The sequence below is a fragment of the Trichosurus vulpecula genome, chromosome 8 (assembly GCF_011100635.1).
Source record: "Trichosurus vulpecula isolate mTriVul1 chromosome 8, mTriVul1.pri, whole genome shotgun sequence".
Lineage (NCBI taxonomy): Eukaryota > Metazoa > Chordata > Mammalia > Diprotodontia > Phalangeridae > Trichosurus > Trichosurus vulpecula.
In genome coordinates this window covers 197,274,027-197,293,689 of record NC_050580.1, presented here as the reverse complement: position 1 = coordinate 197,293,689, position 19,663 = coordinate 197,274,027, and the positions used below count along the sequence as shown (strand labels likewise).

General features: G+C 36.9%; 1 protein-coding gene across 1 annotated transcript in view; it reads left to right on the top strand.

Moving 5' to 3' along the window:
* TTBK2 (tau tubulin kinase 2) overlaps window positions 1-19,663 on the top strand; it is a 204,850-nt gene that overhangs the window by 129,307 nt on the left and 55,880 nt on the right. Inside the window, exons 6-8 of the mRNA XM_036735543.1 lie at window positions 3,714-3,779; window positions 6,131-6,223; window positions 6,933-7,058. Coding sequence (XP_036591438.1) covers window positions 3,714-3,779; window positions 6,131-6,223; window positions 6,933-7,058 — 285 coding nt within the window. The remainder of the gene's footprint in view (window positions 1-3,713; window positions 3,780-6,130; window positions 6,224-6,932; window positions 7,059-19,663) is intronic.

The following is a 19,663-nucleotide window of genomic DNA, read 5'->3' as shown; positions in this document are numbered from 1 at the left end:
AACTGCTTTGAAAATGACAGTGGTGAATTTGTTGTATGAGGGAGAAGTGGGCTGTGTGTGGTAGTGCAGATTTGTACCTGCATATGTAATTCTTTCTTTTCTTTTTTGTATCTTATTTGGCTTTGTGTTTGGTATAACAAATAAAATTTAAAAGCTGTTTTGTGGTGTTCTTTTTCATACCTTCATTGGTACTAGTATTTAACGGTGTCAGTTACTCTGCGGTATTATCATTATTGTTATTATTATTGCCCATATTGAATACTCTTCTCTGCCTTGCTTATTTTCAGTTTTGATCAATTCTTATTTCCTGGCATGTTGTCTTGTGTAATTTTTATTGTTTTTCTCTTCACTCTTATTTTGTTGTTGGGTGTTGGTTTTGGGGGGTTTTTTTTGAGTTTATGTGATGAACTTGGCTCTCTTCAAACGTCTCACTTCCCCATTTTAAGTTTGTACCTTCTGTCTTTCTGTCCCCCATCAGATTAACAGTTGTGATCTATTTGTTATTTCCCTTCCATTTGGTCAATTTTCAGGGCATAAAATTCTGAATTCCCACTCCTAACTATCACACTAAGTAGCGGCTGTATCTATCAGGAGATGCGGAAAAGAAAACTGATTGTAGAGCTCATCTATCATCAGACCTCAAGGATGGGCATGGCAGAGTCGGGGCTCTAAGCTATCTTCTTTTTCCCAAGAGTAGTGAAAAGATGGTCCCACTCACTAAGTTCTTTTTTTTACTGACTACTCTGCTGTACTCTACATTGTATATGATGAGTGCATTAACTCTATATTCAGACTGTGTGCTCTTCTTTACAAACAGAGAAGTGGTCAATTGGTCTCCTCAACCTCCATCCTTACTTCAACATTAAAAGTCAATTTAGTTAGGGGCAGCTAGGTGGCGCAGTCAGTAGTGCACCAGCCCTGGAGTCAAGGAGGACCTGAGTTCAAATCCGGCCTCAGACACTTGACACATGTACTAGCTGTGTGACCTTGGGCAAATCACTTAACCCCAACTGCCCTGCCAAAAAAGCAAAAAAAAAAGTCAATTTAGACTTTTGTTTATACCTTTTTAAAAAATATCAATCATTTCTCAATATATCCCAGCCATGAATCCTCCCTTATAATGAAGAAGTATATTAGCAAAAACCAACTAACAGAATGACCATGTCTGACAGTATGTAGTCTCATCTTTTGATTGAGAATTGGGAAGTATGTTTCCTTTTCTCCAGGACCAAGATTTGTTATGGCAATTTCTATGACTTCAGTGGCATTTTAGTTGGGCGGGGGGGGAGTGGGGAGGTTGGGGGTTGATTACATGATTGTGATCATTATATACATTATTTTCCTGGTTATATTTGTATCCTTAGAACCTAACACAGTGCCTAGCATGTACCTAGTATTTAATAAATGTATGTTGTTTTTCGATTGGTTCTGTTCTGCTATCTTTAATCTGCATTGGCTCACATGAGTAGATTCTGATAGTAATCCTAAGTTAGGTAGTGTGATGTCAGTAGAGTGGTAGCCTCAGTGTCAAAAAGATCTTGGTTAAGTCTCACTTCTGCCACATATACAGGCTACGTGGCCCTGAGCAAATCACTTAACCTTTCAGTGTCCCAGGCAATGCTCTAAGAGTCTAAGTTGTAAAACAGTTTCCTGTCTGCATTGGTAGAGATTTTTCACTGGAAGTTCCCTTGGCCAATAAAGTCACAGGTCCAGAAACCCTCAAAAAAAGCATAATGCTACAAATATTTGGGTTTCACAAAAATGTATCTACATTACATATTATCAAATTGTGCAACCTTGGTAAAAGATACAAAGGATTCACTACTCTCCTAAATATGGATAACTGCCTATATATCATTCTTTGTGTACAAGTTCACTGTGTAAACCAGAACTGAATTAAGAGACCAGCCAGTATTCTGCTAGTCTTGGGTGGCATATTCCTGGAGCTGGTGACATTCTTATCTACTTCAGGTGTCATCTGTACTTCTACTAGGAAGCAGAGAAATGGTATGAGAGGAGTATAGGTTGTAACCACTTAAATTAGGACCGATGTTCTCTGTGCAAGTTCTGGGAGGTTTAAAATGAGACTTGGTCAATTTCACTTCCTCCTTTCAATTCCTACATTTTGTAGCTGAGGCCTCTCCAAATAAATTTCTATGTGATAATTGAGTGTCCACGCAAGAGGAAAAAGTAGAAAGCCCCGTGCAAGATTTATTAAAGAATATTTGGTACAGCCAACTGAGATCTCAAAAATACATGAGAGGGAAATACTGTAGGCTCTCCAAATCCCTACTGATGTTAGGGTGATGAGAGGGACAGTAATTGTACTTACAACGATAGCTTTCCACCTTTCAAAACTTGTTTATTACAGGAAAAATCCTATTTCTGATCTACATTAGAGATTCTACCTCAGTTTGGGGGAGGGAGTTCCAGGATGGTGATTGATGGGAAAGAAAAGGTATCATCACTTACAAAAGGTATTATCTGTTACTACTACTGCCTGATCTAGGCTTTGGAATTTTTGAGCATTTTAATTAAAAGGGATGAGAGGAATATCATTGGAATGTTTCCTCCACCCCTTCTTTATATACTAGTCGTCTGCTAACAAAGGGAATGGTCAGTCAACAAGCATGTTAAGCATTTGCTGAATGCCAGGCACTATTCTGAGCTTTAGGGTTACAAAGAAAGGCATAAACATGGTCCCAGCCTACAAGGAGCTCACATTCTAAAGGGAGAGACAACAAGCAAGTAATTGTGTACATACGAGATTATAAGATATGTATAGTGTAAATGGAAGATAACTTCAGAGTTAAGGCCATGGGCAGTTGGGGAAGGGTGAAGGGAAAAGTCCCTGAAGAGGTGAGAGTTGAGCTGAATCTTGGAGGAAGCCAGAAAGCAGAAGGGAAAGATAGTATCTGTGATTCAAGGTGCCAGTGGTTCATTTGAGCTTACCTGGATGTTTTTCTATGAAATTTTAATTGGGGAGACAAGAGGAGACCCTGGATGGTTTGGGGGATGAAATCAAAAAAGAGAGACAATTAAAACTACATAGAATACAGTATAGTAACTAATTAATATATATGTGGACACACATATCTATATATATAACTCTTCTATCTGGTGTTCTGTCTCTAAAATGGCCTAGTTATTGCTAAGAAAGGGGGTCTTGGGTTACATTTCTAAGATACTCTCTGCTGCGCGGATCATACGTTTCATAAAAAGAACAAAGGTGCCCGAGTTTGCTCATGGCCTGAATTTCTGTTTAGATCCAATCAGCAGCCTCTGTAACAGGGTTTCTTAACAGTTTTTTTGTGAGACATGAAACTCTTTGGCAAGCAGGTGAAGCCTATGGATTCCTTCTCAGAATTTTTTTAAAATGAGGTTTTTGTGTCTATCTGACAGACACAGTCACCAATGCTGTTGGAGATGGAGAAGGGATGAATGGAATAAAGGGGACACTGGAGTTGAGGTGGTACCTTGAAAGCATCCTATTGGCTCTAGTCGTATACTTGATTGTAAATGAAGCCAAGCCATTATCACATGTTCTATAGTCTGCAGTATGTATAGAATATTGTTCCATGAAAATGAAGACATTTAATAAGTGCCCCCTGAAGAGTGTGGCTCACATTTTCAATGTATTAGCTCCACAATCACACCAGAACCAAATCTTGACAGTTTGCAACTCCTATATTCTTCTGTTGTTTATGTTCCAGCCTCGAGCTGTGGCAGGATTTCGAGGAACAGTTCGGTATGCATCAATCAATGCTCATCGAAACAGAGTAAGTATCTGAACTTCAAGCATATGAATCTGATCACTCTTGATAATGTTGTAAAATATTGCCTGTCCTGCCTCATATGTACATAAATTTCTTTCATTCTATTTTCCTTGCCTCTTTGTCTGAAAAGTACTTGAGTAAAGGCAGATCTTTGTAGCTTTGGAATTAATTGAATAATTTGTCCTAATCTAGCAGTTGTTATGGTGGTATTGATTGCAGAGGAGTTGGTAATTATAGTCTTTAGTGATGTGTATGCTAGGATATTGAACATATACAGCTGCATGATCAGGTAGTAGAAATGAAATTGGATTAGCCAGTGAAAAGGTAATGGCTGAGAGTTAGCTAACTACAAATTTGTAATAGAGCTTATACCTTCTTTTGCATGCATGATCTATACCTATATTTGTACAGTTTATTCTGATCTCTGATTTCATCTGAGTAGGGATCTCCCAGAGGAGAACTTTACCAAAGCTGTTCTATGCAATTGCTCTGCAGTTTATAGTCTTAACAGAATTGTCTGTGGTGCTGAAAGGTGCACCTTGGCACCAGAACTTGCTCAGAGAGGAGACTTGAACACAAGTCTTCCTGACTCTGAAGTTCTTTCTTTATCCATTATTCCATGCTACCTCTTATATCACATCAATTTTATGGGGTTGTGGGGAAAATAAAACATTAATGTTCTTTGTCAGTAAGTTACTCATAAGTCCCTAAAATATCAACAAATATCGATGCCTAATGGAGAATGAGTATCAATATTTTACCTTTTATATGACTATAATTTGCAACATGCCCCCAAACCATCCCTTTCCCTCCACGTCCATAAAATGCCATGAATGTGCAGTTCACTTCTTGGCTATCATTACACTAAATCATCCCTTTCCTTGTGTTTGTTTTCTTTAGTTTTCATTTTTACACTTTTTAATCCCTTAAGTTTTCTTTATCTGAAGTTCCAGTTATAATTTAGGAGCATACTTCATGGTATCCCTGGCCTTACACTTTGTTTTGATGGGAATGGGATGATGGGGATGAGAAACATATTAACAACTGGTTTGGGGGGGAATGAAAGAGTACTCTTTTTTTGAGCCCCTGATCCCATTGTTTTTCTGGTATGTAAAGCTCCAGATTGGATAAGGTACATTAAATGAGGACCTGAACAATGCTAAATGTGTATGTACATATACATATATATGTATGTATATATGCATGTATATGTGTATGTATATGTTTATGTATGTATATATATGCATATATATATATATACATATGTTGGAATTATGTTTGATCTTATAGATTATTCTCTGAATAATATACTTCTGTATAATACTGTTGAAATAACATTAAATTGTCAAATCAGTGAGTTATTATACACTTACTATATATCTGTCGTTGTATTAGATACTGTAACTAATTCAGTTTGTACACCAGTGTGATTAATACCTCTTTTTCTTGTTTTCAGGCAGTTGTTTTTTAGGAAATTTTTTTTATCCTTGGGATATGTTTTTTTTGGGAAATTTTAGTTTTTGGGAATGTTTGTTTTGGGAATTTTGGGAAATGTTAGTTTTCCTCAGTTGGCTCACCCAGAATGATGTTGACATTGTAATCTTTAAAATGAGGTATTCTTTTTAGAATAAAGATAGAATTTTTCTAAGTCTATAAATAGCTACATCAGTATTTAGAAGACGGATGACAGAAAAGCTGTCAGAAGCATCTGGGGTTATTTTATTAAAGAGGTAAAGATTTCTTCTAAAAGCCTTTAGCCAGAGGCAGTTGTAGCTCCACTAGTGAAATGGAGGGTGGTTCACCAAGACTCAGGATCTGCTTCTGTCTCAAAGTGTGGTGTTTGTTTTTGATGGTTTTTAAGAAGGGTGTTTTTTTTCTGAACTTAGAAACTGTTTCTGATAATACCTAGGGATTTGTTTTTCACCTAATTTTGTGAGGAATTTAATTGAAGTTTTTAGGCAGTCTGACATTTGACTGGTATCATGAATAGAAGGCTGACTCCAGAGTCAGGTTAAATTTCCACCTCTGACACTAGCTGTGTGACTGTGGGCAAGTCAGCAAGCCTTCATTAAATGGCTAATGCATGCCAGGCTGTGCTAAGCATTGGAGATACAAAGAAAGGCAGGAAGCTTACAGTCTAGTTATAGGTGAATCATTGATCTGCAGAAGAGGAAGGAACTTCCAACCTAGCAATTCCCTATAGTAATAAAACCATACATCTGGGCCCCTCTCACCATCACCCAGAAAAAGGTTTAGTGGGATTTAACAGGTATTTTAGTTCCTTAGATTGTGCAGTCTAGTCATAAAGATTAGCAGTAACTCAATATGACGAAATCCTGCTTTATTTTACTTAGGAAATGGGAAGACATGATGATCTTTGGTCTTTGTTCTACATGTTGGTAGAATTCGTAGTTGGACAACTGCCTTGGAGAAAAATAAAAGACAAGGTGAATTTAGAAATTGTTTTGTTGATTGTTGGGTGGAAAGAAGTGATCTTTCTCCCAGGTAAGCATCTTCCTGAAAAATAGTCTCAATTCATTAACAACTGGGGAGCGTTTCACTATTTTCTAATATTATCCCTCTATGATGAGTTGATATTGGGGTTTAAATTATGATTTTTTAAGATGAGTGTATGTAAAACAAATATCATTTATGTGCTGCTAATTCATCTGAGTTGATTTGTAGCTTTCCCTCTGAACCAATAGGTTTTATATTTATTATCCTCCTTTGTTGTTTGATCTCTAAACAGCTCATTTGCATCAGATTCTGATATTGTTTGAAATGAGAGCCGTGAAAGCATAGAAACTTTTTTCTATGTTGATAGAGGAAATTAGGCCAGATTTAAGGTGATTTCTATTCTTTCTTCTTGAAAGCTATAAATTCAACTGGTGCAGAACTCTGTATTTAGTGGTACAGGCAGCATTATTGTATCTACAAAATATGCAAAAGAGTTTAACCTTTTGGTTCTGCATTGTGATTTTTTTTAAAAAGCAGAGTACATTAATGTTGTAAAGATCCCTAGTCTTATTTTGCCCTTAATTATCTGTGTATGGTCTAAATCCTTAGTATATACCCTTGAGAATATCAGAGAGAGGCTCTGAGTGTGCAATTGATTAGAGAAATTTACTTTGGTTTCTTCTTTCATCATTTTCCTAGGAGCAAGTGGGTTCTATTAAGGAGAGATATGACCACAGGCTTATGTTGAAACATCTCCCTACAGAATTTAACATCTTTCTGGACCATATTTCCTCTTTAGATTATTTTACCAAACCTGATTATCAGGTAAGTATTCATTTCCCTTGTTCATGGACTATCTTTGTTCTCTCTGTTTTGTCCTCAGTAACTAAGCATTGTAACTTTGATGGTATTTGTTGGGACCGTGGTGTCATATAAATCTATTTTAGTGCCTTTTGAGGAATATAGTGTGTTGAACTGTCTAATCTAATAGTAATGGTGGTTTTTTCCTCCTTGCTTGAAATACTTCATCACACTTCTGGGTTTGTAATTTATTATAATACAGATTGTATTGTGCATGGTGTGCTAGATGAGTTATATAGAACTGCTGACAGTATGCAGAAGCACAAATCACTTGGTTCATTTGTTCAGTTGGGGGCACAATCCAGCTGTGTTATGTACCTGCCAAGACCCTGAGAGCTGCATATTGTTTATACATATGTGGTGGGATAGTCTGTGAAGATTATTGGCTCCATTCTGTTTGTGGCCAGTCTGCTTCAGTTGCTTAAAGGATGGAGTTAATGAGGTTGGGAGTGCACTTCCTATAAGGCTTGGGTTGTGTTTGGCCACAGATTGCACCCCTAACCAGCTGTCTTACAGATGCATTCTGTTGATAAGAAGGAGAAATGGATAAATGTGAATAGTTTAATGCAAATCTGTTACCAGTGTTGTAAAAATTATTCCAGGCATGTGTTCTCCTATAAGTAGTATGATGGTTTATATTCACATACAAAGAACAAGATAGAAACTTAAGTGAGTAATACAATTTGCTTACATTCTTAATTAGAATGTACCCTTGAGGCCTGATTAAAGTAATAAAATGTCATTACCTTTGTCTAGTCAAAAGCCTGATAATAATATTTTGCTTCTATAGCAAAGTTAATCTAGTTGTACACTATAATTACTTTTCTTGGTATTTGTATGGCTGGAAAATTATAGTTTCTGGAGGAAATGCAAACAATTTGTAAAGCCAGATGACAATTACAAGTGTGTGGCTTTGAAAGCTATAAGTCTCTCTATAAGTCTCTCTCTCTCTCTCTCTCTCTCTCTCTCTCTGTATATATATCTATAGATATAGATATATATAGATATACACACACACACATATATTTGTATATATGTGTGGTGTGTATGTATCTTTTGTTGTTGAATAGTTTTATTCTAGGAAAAAAATGAGATTCGTAACTGATCTGTGACCTATCTTAAAAGAGGAAGAAGGGTTAATAATCAGTCAACAGGCATTTATTAAGTTCTTACTTATGTGCCAAGAACTTTACTAAGAGTTAAGGTGATATAAAGAAAGGTGAAAAAACAGGCCTCGTCCTTAAGGAGCATGTGTTCCAATGGGGGATACACAAGTAAATACCCAGGTCCATACATAGGAAAGGCTTCTTGCCTTCAGATCAATACTTGAACTCAGTCTTGAAGGAAACTCAGAAAACCCAAAGGCGGAGGTGGTGTAGCAGAGCATTTTAGGCATGTAGGACAGCCACTGCAGACACGGATAGGGAAAATGGAACAGCATCTTTGAGGAACTGCTAGTGGCTAGATCATAGAGTGCATGTAGGGGAGCGAAGGGTACTAGAAATGTAGAGGTAACAGAACCACTGGAGCTCACCGAACAGGACGGTGACGTCACACCTGTGCTAGTAAAATCATTTTTGTAGATGTGGGAAGGGTAGATGGGAGTGAGTGAGTGAGGTAAGACAGAAGGGCTAAGTATCAGACTGTTATAATAGTTCAGGAAAGAGATGATGACAAACTGAACCACCGTGCTGGCAGTATGAGTTGAGATGTGTACGAGAGGTGTTGTGTAGGCGGAACGACAGTATTTCACAACCATTTGTATGTGTGGGCAAAGTGAAAGTGAGGAGTCAAGAATAACACTGAAGGTGCAGGCCTAGGTTACTAGAAAGATGTTGGTGTCCTTCATGGCAATAGTAAAGTTCAGAGGAAGAGGAAGAGTGGGGAGAAAAATAACGAATTCTGTTTGGGACATGTTGAGTTTTAGATGCCTGCAGGACAACTAGTTTGAGATGTCCAAGAGGTAGTTGATATTTGCTCAGGGCGGGGGGTGGGGTGGGGGAGGCAAGGTTGAATAAGTGCTTATTAAGAGCCTACTATATTCCAGGCACTTTGCTAAGCACTTTACGAATATTTCATTTTATCCTCACAACACCAAGAGGTAGGCTCTATTATTATCCTTGATTTCTATAGATGAGTAAATTGAGGCAAAGGTGTGAGGTTGGATTTGAACTCAGATCTTCCTGATTCCAGACCCAGCGCTCTGTCCACTGTATGACCTAGCTCCCTGCATATATAGATCTGGGAATCATCAGCACAAAGATGATAATTGAATCCGTGGGAGCCAGTGAGATCACTAAGGGAGAAAGTACACTATATTTTGCTTCTTGTAAAATGAGAAGCAGTCCTGGGACCGAATCATGAGGGTCACCCATGGCCTGTGGTTGTGATATGGATGAAGCAGCAGCCAAAAAGACTAAGACGGATCAGTCGGACAGGCAGAGTCATACAAAGTTCAGGTCTAACCATGTCACACACACCTCTCCTCTCCCCCACCAAAATAATAAGTTGTACTGACTCCCTATCACCTTCAGGATTCTGTTTGACCTTCACAAGCCTCATAACGTGGCCCCCTTCCTACCTTTCCGTTCTTCTTACACCTTACTCCCCTCCACATAATCCACAGTCCAGTAAAAGCTGCCTTCTTGCTTACCTCATGCAAGACACTTCATCCCCACATTCTTCTCCTTTTCACTGGTGGTCTCCATGCCTGGAGTTCTCTGCCTTCTCATCTCTGCTCCCCAGCATCCTTCAAGTTCCAACTAAAATTTCACCATCAGCAAGAAGGCTTTCCTGATTCCCCTTCATACCAGCACCTTCCCTCTGCTGATCATCTCCAAATTTATCCTATTTTTTTTTGCTTATATGTTATTGTTTTCATGTTGTCTCCCTCATTAGATTGTGAGCTCCTTGAGGACAGGGGCAATCCTTTGCCTTTCTTTTTATCCCCAGTGATTAGCATAGAGCCTGCCACATAACAGGTGCTTGATGAATTGGTTTGGAGTGGGCAAGGAAAGGGGTAGGAGTGATCATAGTAGATATGAATGTTTGGGAAGTTCTGTGTGGGGCATGTGGTAAGACTGGATGAACATGATTGGGGATCCATTACTAAACAAATTAAATTGGAATCGCACGTTAGCAATAGAAAAGGAGGCTTTGTCAGTCAGCAAAATCTTAGCAGCTTGAAATGATAACCTACCCCTAAAGTTCTAAGTGAAATGTGGAGTAATATCACATACCAATCTGCGTTAAGATAATCTTATACATGAGATATTTCTTCAGTAGTGTTCTGGAGCTTAAAATTTTTGCTGAATTCTAGGTAATGTGCCATCCAGTAATCAAGACTGATAAAAAAAATTTAAACCAAGAAGGATGACAGGTCCTTAGAATGGCTGGCATATTAAATATAAGATTAGAATATCTAAAGCTCAGGGCCCACGTCAAATTGCTTCATAGGGCAGTAGTAATGATTTGATGAAAGCAGGGTATGGATATCACATCCGACCTCTTGAGCGTATCATTTCTATTACCTGTAAAACATAACTAATAATTAGTAACAAGAGTTAATTATCAACAATGAGGTGTCCTAGAACAGAGCAAGCCTACCATCATTGAAGCAATATTTGCTGCTGCATAATTGGAGGAATGGTCATATGAGGAGAATAGATGTACACCGCTATACAGTGACTTGCAGCAAGTATGCTATACATTGTATAGACAAGAGAAATACTTTAAGAATGCATGGATGGCTGAAGTTTCACCTCACAACTTGCAAATTGGCAGAGATGACAAAAGATGGAAATAGTCAATAACAGAGGAGTTATGGGAAGAGAGGTACTCTGGTACATTGTTAATGGAGCTTTGAATCAGTAAAACCATTTTGGAAAGCAATTTGGAATTATGCAAATAAAGTAGCTAAGATGTCTATATCCTTTGGCTCAGAGATTCCGCTACCATGCTTGTACCTCAAGGAGATCATTGATAACAAGAAAGTCCCCATATACACCAAAAATTTATAGCAGCATTTTTTGTGGTAGCAAAAAAATTGGAAACGAAATAGATGTGCATTTTTTGGGAAATGGTTAAACAAATTGTGGAGGTAATGTCATATTATTGTGCTGTAAGAAATAATGGATGTGATACAGAGAAGCATGGAATGATTTATGCAGTCTGATGCAGAGTAAAGTAAACAGAGCCAAGAAAACATTATATACACAGTGACTACAGTGGAAATGTAGTAGATATAGTAAATGGAAAATACAGCCACAAAGTAATCAAAAGTGAATATGGCCAAATTACAAAGAAAGAAGGAAGTTTTAAAGAAGAGAAGATAAACCCACCTCACTCCTTTGCAGAGGTGGGATGGTTGTGGGTGTGGTACATTTCATATATTTTCAGAGCTTTTTGATGTATTTTGATATGCTTTGCTGATTTCTTTGTCTGTTCTACATTTTCTTTTTTTTCCCTTTAAAAATATTTGTTATATGGGATTGTTCTCTGGGATAGAGGAACAGGGGACACTGGAAAAATTTCCAATGACGAAAAAACAAAAGATATCAATAAAATTTATTTTAAAAAAGAATGTATGGATGTCAACGCTTTTAAAAATTTCAACTAAGTACCAAGTTGAAATTTTGAAAATCAAAAAAGTATTAACAAAATCAATTTTTAAATAAATGATAAAATAAGAGGTCTCTTTTTTATGAGAAAGTGTAACTTCCAGCCAAGATGGTAGCTTAACAGAGAAAGATTGCCCAGGTCCCTTAAACCTACTCCAACCAAAAAAACCTAAAAATCACAGTAGATGAAATGAGTAAGAAATACAATGAGGAACTATAGTAAGTGACTTCATCCATCCCAGAACTACACAAAACATCAGCCAGAATTCCACAGGCATTAGAAAAGGGTCCCTGAGAGTAAAATTAGAGAGTAAAATGAAATTAGGAGAAAAATCCATCGATTGCCTCCTGAAAGAAACCAAAGAAAGAAAAGTCTCAAGAAGGTCAAAACAAAATCCTGAGCTTTTCATATCAAAGAAAAATACTACAATAAGTCAAAAAGAAAGTTTTCCAGTACCAAAGAAACAGGATCATATAAGACCTGGCAGCTTATATTGTAAAGAGAGATCTTAGAATAACATATTCCAAAAGGCAAAAGACATATAGTTTATAAATAAAAATAACTTTGCAAAACTGAATATAATTTTCTCAGGGGTGGCGAGGTGGAGGGGTGGGCAGCAGATAGACTTTTAATAGAGTAGAAGATGTGCAACCATCCTTAATGAAAAAAAAAACAGACTTGAATAGGAACTCTCAAATGCAAACACCTCTGTATTCACCAAGAAAAACCTAGAAAGGTGATCCTATTTGAGCAATTGGAAGGGCCTGTAGAAATACATCACATTCAACAGGAAAACAGGTAGAAATAGGAAGAGGGTTGTTAAGGGGGAGGATAATGCTTAACATAACATAATAAATTTCCTCATCAGAAAAGAGAGAATTAAAAATGAAGGGGAAATAAAGAAAAACAAAGGATTGTAAACAAAGGAGGTTGCCTATCAGTAGGGAATGGCTAAAAAAATTGTGCCATATGAGTATAATGTAATATTATTGAACTATATGAAATAACTAAAAAAGACAATTTCAGAGTATCCTGGGAAGTATGAACTGATGTAGAGTGAAGTAAGCAGAATCAGACGAATGATGTGTACAGTGACAACAGCAATGAAAAACAGCTTTAAAGGATTTAAGAGCTCTGATCAAAGCAACAATTAACCATTGCTGTCGAAGACCTATGATAAAGCATGTCACCCATTCCCTGACACAGAGGTGATGGACTTAATGTGCAGGACACAAACATTTTTAGAGATGGCAACTGTGTGGCTGTGTTTTGTTTGGCTATGCTTATTTGTTACAAGGTTCTTTTTCCCCCCTCTGTTTTAATGGTAGGATGAGTTGGATGGAAGAGGCAGTAGTAGTGGTGAAGAGAAAAAGTCTAAAGGAACAAAAAAGAGGGCTATTGAAACATTTTTTTAATGTACATGAGAATACAAAAGGCAATTCATAAGGAAGTGCTGACAAATAGGATAGTTTGAAAAGAATGGGCTGGACTTTATTTACATAAACATTTTTTAAAAGCAAGGGATATACAATAGAGATATTAATGTTTTCATATGTAGTCATCTTGTGTATATGTTAATTCTAATTTTTTGTCATGTGGTTCATAGAAAAATTAAAGAAAATATGGAGAAAAAATAAATGATATCAAAAACTGAAAAAGGAGAATTCATAACAATTGAAAATGAAATAATGGAAACTATTGGGAACCATTTTGCCTAGTTATATGCCAAAAAACTGCTAACTTTGACAAACTGGATGATAATCACAAAAATATAAAATATTGCTCTGAATAGAATAAGAAGTGGATTATTAATAACCTAATATCAGAAAAAGAATTAATCCATAAATGAACTCCAAAAAGGAAGATCTTAGAATAACATATTCCAAAAGGCAAAAGATATATAGGCTGATAAGTAAAAATAACAAACTAACAAACCCTGGACTGGATTAAGTTGTCCAGTGATTTTTTTCAAATCTTCAAAGAACAGTTAATTTCAATATTACATAAACTATTTACAAAAATAGGAAAAGAAGGAATTCTACCAAACTCCTTCTATGATACAGATGTTGTATTGATACCTAAACTAGGATGAGACAAAGCAGATTTTTTAAAAACCATTAAAAATTAATAGTATAATGCTAAAAAGTTACAACAACATATTGTTGCAATTATACCAAAAATGTACAGTTTGGTATATAGATATATATAGATATATATATTTTATATTTATATTTATTTATTTTAAAAAAAACTATAACCATAATAGAGTGTATTAATAACAAAACTAATTCAAAAATGTGTTTATATATATATGCTTAAAAATAGCTTTTTAACACCTGTCTCTATTTAAAACACTAAAAAATACAGAAATAAATGGTCCTTTCCTTAATGTTCTAAGTAGAATCTAGAACTAAGAGACAACATTATTTGTAATGGAGAAAAGCCAGAGGTTTTTCCAATAAGATCAGGGGTAAAACAAAGATATCCATTGTCAGCACTATCATTTGGTCTTATCTGGTGTTCGTTAAATTCAAGTTTTAAAAAAATGTTTTTAAGAATACATGGATATACAACATGAAATGGTATAGCTTTTATGTGGATTTTTGAGATTCGACAGTATTAAGTATTCCAACATAATTATCAGCAATACTTCGACTTTGAGTAAAGGCATCAGGAAGAATATCAATCTAAGGAACATTAAATTCTACAAATGACGATTGCAAAAAGGATAGCCTTTCTGTGTGTGCAGTGTAAAAAGAACTTTGAGTTATCAATAAACATTAAGCAACTGCTATGGCCCAGGCACTACGCTAAACACTGAGGATACAAAAAGAGGCAAAAGAGACAGAGTTATAACTTGGTCTTTTCAGACAATTATTATTAGCATTTTTTTTTTTAGTGCAAAGCACAATAATATTTGATCCAAGACCAGGCTTCTCTTATGGTCTTATTTTCAATTCTTTTTCTTGTACCTTTTGGCCTCTAATTTCTTATTGATTCTTGTGTAGTCTTCTTCAATGAAAGGAATTCAACTTTCTAATAATTGCTTTCTTTAGACCATCTCTTAATATAACCCCAATTCAATTTTTGAAATTACTGTGCAATTTGCCTTCCTCATCTGTAAAATGAGGAGGCTGAACTACAAGATACCCAAGATCCATGTGTGATCTGCATCTGTGATTACTTCACTTATTAGAAACAATAGAGATTTGTAGAGAATCTTATTTACATTTGTAAGACTAGAGGAAGGAAGAAATAGAACTCAGTGTAAGTATTTTAAGTGAATCCAACTGCATATTGGACATTCCTCACTCCATGTCCTACCAGCACCTGAAGTTTATCATGTCCAAAAACTTATTTGAGCCTCATCTTTTAATGATGTGGCAGCAAGGCATTGCAGTGGATGGAGCGCAGGACATGGAGTCAGAAGACTTGAGTTCAAATCAGACACTAGCTGTGTGATCCTGACTGCTTGTCTGCCTCAGTTTCCTTATCCACAAAGCGGGGATAATAATACCTGCAGCATTCTTGTGAGCATTATGTGAAATGTTTATAAAGTACTTTGCAAACTTTTAAAGTTCTATTTAAATACTATTTATTATTATTATTAGCTATTATCTTTATCCCCCAAACTGCCACTTCTAAGTCTATTATTCTTCTTTCCAATATCTCTAATTTTATTAATGGCAATACTATCCTTTAACTGATACAGTTTTTTTTTAATTAAGATTTTTTATTTTTAGTTTACAACACTCAGTTCCACATGATTTTGAGTTCCAGATTTCCTCCCCCCACCTCCTTCCCCAAGACTAACTGATATAGTTTTGAAATCTCTAGAGCCTCCCATTTACTCCATATCCTTTTTACTCCCACAATCAACCTATCAGCAATAGGATCCTTGTTGATATCACATCTGAAATGTCTTTTTTTACATCCCCTTTTTCCATTATTCCTGCTTCCACCCTAGTTCAGAGCCTCATTACTTCTTTCCTAGATTACTGTAATGCCTCTGAGATGATATCTCCTCTGCCTCAAACCATATTAAACACTGCTGCCAGATCCATTTTCCTTAAGCCTAGCTTGATTATAGCACTTCCCTCTCACAAACATTCAGAATTTATCTATTGATTACTGAATAAAATCCACTCTCTTTAACCTGGTGTTCAAGGTCCCCCTCAATCCGGTTCATTCTAGTCTTGCCTTTGGTCCAGACTCAGCCCATATTTTCTCACTTTTCTTGTAACACTATAAAGTTCCCTGATTTCTATTGCTAGACCCTAAGCAACCTAGGGATTAGGGTGGGATATCCATCATATGTTTATTCTAAAATGTAGACATCAATCAGAAAGTATAGTTATTCAGGGTACCTCAGGAATGAACATTTGAATCCAAGTGATCCCATGGGGTCCACAGCCAAGAATTAATCCATAGTTTAATCCAGGCTAGAGCTGGTCTAGAGCTCAGAGGTGTCAGTCACAGCCCATAAAACTCCCAAGTGCCTCCAGAATCAGATTAAAATTTAACTGGGAAATATTTAAGAAAATCAATAAAAATACAATAAAACATGGATAATGTTAATTTGTGGTTTTCTAAGTCAGTGTAGGGCCTAATGGGATCTATTTCTATTTGAGTTTGACACCACTGGTCAAGAGGACTTCATGGTACCCTTCTGAGGAACTCTGTCTTCAGGGCATCACAGTAGACTTCTCAAGGTAACTCTTGACAGGTTTCACAAGGTTCAGAGTCTGACCAGTTGGTCAAAGAGATGAATTGGAACACAACTGAAAGAATAGTGTTAATTGGCACCAGTGCCAAGTCTAGAGGTGTGCTATAGTTCCTTGAAGCACTAGCTACAGGTGGGGAACTCAAGGCCACAAGTGGCCCTCTAGGTCCTCAAGGGCAGCCTTTTGGCTCAGTCTAAGTTTTACCAGACAACTCTTTATTAAGGGGGTTTGTCCTGCAAAGTTTGGATTCAGTCAAAGGTCCGCTCTTGAGGACCTGGAGGGCCACATGTGGCCTCGAGGCCACAGGTTCCCCATCCCTGCACTAGCCCTTCAAGTGCCAGTTACCATAGTTTCCTTGGCATTTAATGGTGAGAGTAGTTAAAGTTGTTAGAGGGAGAGAGAGTTGTTCCTTCCTTGACTTGTAATTCCACTATGAGATTTTCTTTTTCCTTTCTTGTTGCGATGTCTTAGCACGCAAAGCTTAAATGCAGTGAAAAATATTTCTCTCTGATAGACTATGCAAAATAGTGTTTAGAAGGTGGGGAAGAAATTACATTTCAGTATCTGCTTCTTAAATGCATCAACCAAGACATCATGGCTACTCTGCTGTCCTGTTTAAATGTTTTATTGATTAATTGATTTTCTCATTATTATTTGAGAAATTCAGGAGCCTAAATCCCCTTCAAGACCTTGGGTTCTCCAATTACAAATTGTTCCTATTATTTCAAGGACATTGCTTGTAAGGATAAAGTGGGATTCCAGACAAGTGAATATGATACACCTATTGATTTTACCTTATACTAAGGACATGTGAAGCACTATGCCTAGGGCTCTAATAACTCCCATTCTCCCTACTCTCTAATCCCAAGCATAATTGCTTTTTAAGAGGAAAATATGTTGAAGAATTGAATAGACCGAATCTAAGCAATTATATGATTTATAGATGCATTGGTTTTGTCAACTTTTTGTAGGTAACTATTATTTAAGGTATTTAAGCAGAATCCATGTGATACTGCACAGGGATGTTGTAGATTAGATTCATCTCATCTCCCCCAAGGGATTGGGCTAAAAGATTTTGTAGTAGATGGAATTATAAAACCTTAGTGATGGAAAGGACCTCAGAGTTCATCTAATCCAAAACTGTATGTGAACAAAAGATTCCTCTACAATATTTATGATTCTTTGGTTTTGAAAAACATTTTTCTTTTTCATTATTCTGAATTTGACAAGCACCAATAAGCATGAGCACATACATTTACAAAGAAGAGCACAGAAAGGGGAGCCAATGTAAGTGAAACCAATGTAAATCATTAAGAATTTATCAGGTGCCTGATGTTCCAGGCATTGTCCTGAGTTCTGGGGAGGCAAACAAAGGCAAAAGCAGCCCCTGCTCTAATGGTGCTCACAGTGTAATAGGGGAAGACAACATGTAAATAACAATGTAGAAATGAGATGATGAATCAGACATGATGTTAGCGGGAAGGCACTAATATTAAGGAGGACTGAGAAAGCCTTCTTGAAGAAGACAGAACTTTAGCCAAGTTTTAAAAGAAGACAGGGAGGCAGAGATGAGGAGCAAGAGAATTCCAGACATGGAGGACAGCCAGCGAAAATGCTAAGTCAGGACATGGAACGTATGTTCTGTGTCAGAAAGTTGAAGAAGAGGGTGGCTTGTTGGGAAAATCACAGCTCCTTCCTCCTGGGTACTGTCTTCTCCTTTGGCCTCCATGACACCGTTCTTCCTTAGTTTTCCTCCAGTGTGTCTCCTCCTTGGTTTCTTTTATTGGATAATTACCCATTTTCTGTCCCTTAACCATGATTATCCTTCAACGGTATGTTGTACCCTTTTCCATTTTCTACTCTCTCCTCTTCTCTTTTTCTTCCTTTTTCTCTTCCTTGTCCTTCCCTCCTCCTCCCTTTCCCTCTCCCCACCTTTTTCTTCTTTCTCTCCTTGCCATTCACAAGGGCTATCTTCTGAAGATCTCTACCAAATAAAGAGGGGGGAAGGAAGAAGTTGAGAGATCTGTGGAGAATACTGTCAAATCACAACAGGAATTTGATCTACTTGTGCCCTTCTAGTAGGCGTATGTGACTCTTCAGCAACTGGTGCCATAGTGGATATTCTGGTGTTAGAGTCAGGAAGACCAGAGTCCAAATGCAGCCTCAGATACTTACTAGCTTATTGATCGTGGGCAAATTATTTAACTTCTGTTTGCTTTGGTTTGCTCAACTGTAAAATGTGGATAACAATGGCACCTGTCTGTCAGGCTCATTGTAAGGATCAAATCAGATATTCGTAAAAAGGTTCAACACAGGGCCTGGCACATAGTTGGTGCCATATAAATGTTTACTTCCTTCTTTTCCCCTTCCCCCATTCATTTTCTTCTCCCACATCCTCCTTTTGTCTTTCTCCATTTTTTTCTTCACTAAGAAGACTGGAAATTCTTGTGCTGAACTGGAAAGGCAGTATTAGATTAGAGAAAATCACATCAGGCAGTACTAGGGAGTCTTAATAGAGCTGGAGGAAGCTGAGCTTTTCAGACTTTCAAAGTAGTGGAGGTGGTTTCATTCTTTGTATTTGTATCCACAGTACCTGGCACATAATAGGTGCTTAATAAATGTTTGTTGATTGATAATTGTAGTATCTTAGCCCAAGCTTCTGCAAATTATAGACTCATGATACCTTCAACCAGGATCCTAGGCAAAATCTCAAAGTAGGCTATCTTTGTATTTAATTTCTTCTTATCATTCTTTCTTGAGTCTCTCTCCTGTCTTTTCTTTCTTGACAACCTGACCCTGGGTACCAAATAAACTCACACTGACTTCTGGCTTTTTAGAGTCCCCAGCCTGCCCCAGGTTTGTTCTCTTCCAAGTGCCCCTTGGAGTGATGTCAAATTTCTAGAAATTTTTAAATCATAGAAAATACCTCTTTTGGATTGGGATTATTAGAGGGATAGTATGGCAGTGATAGTATGAACGGAAATTTAGGCAGAATGTAACACACAAATTACATATATTTAGCACACCACATATCCCAAGTCTTGTTGATAGCTTACAAAAATAAAATTTATTTTTTATATCTTGATTTGCTCATAAGGTGATCATTTAGTATTTGAAATCTGAAGGTACAATATTTATGAATAAAATTTATTTTAGGCTTTTTTTGCTTTTGTTACAAATCAAGCAACAAGCTTTTGGCCTTTTTTAAAAAAAATCTACTAGTAC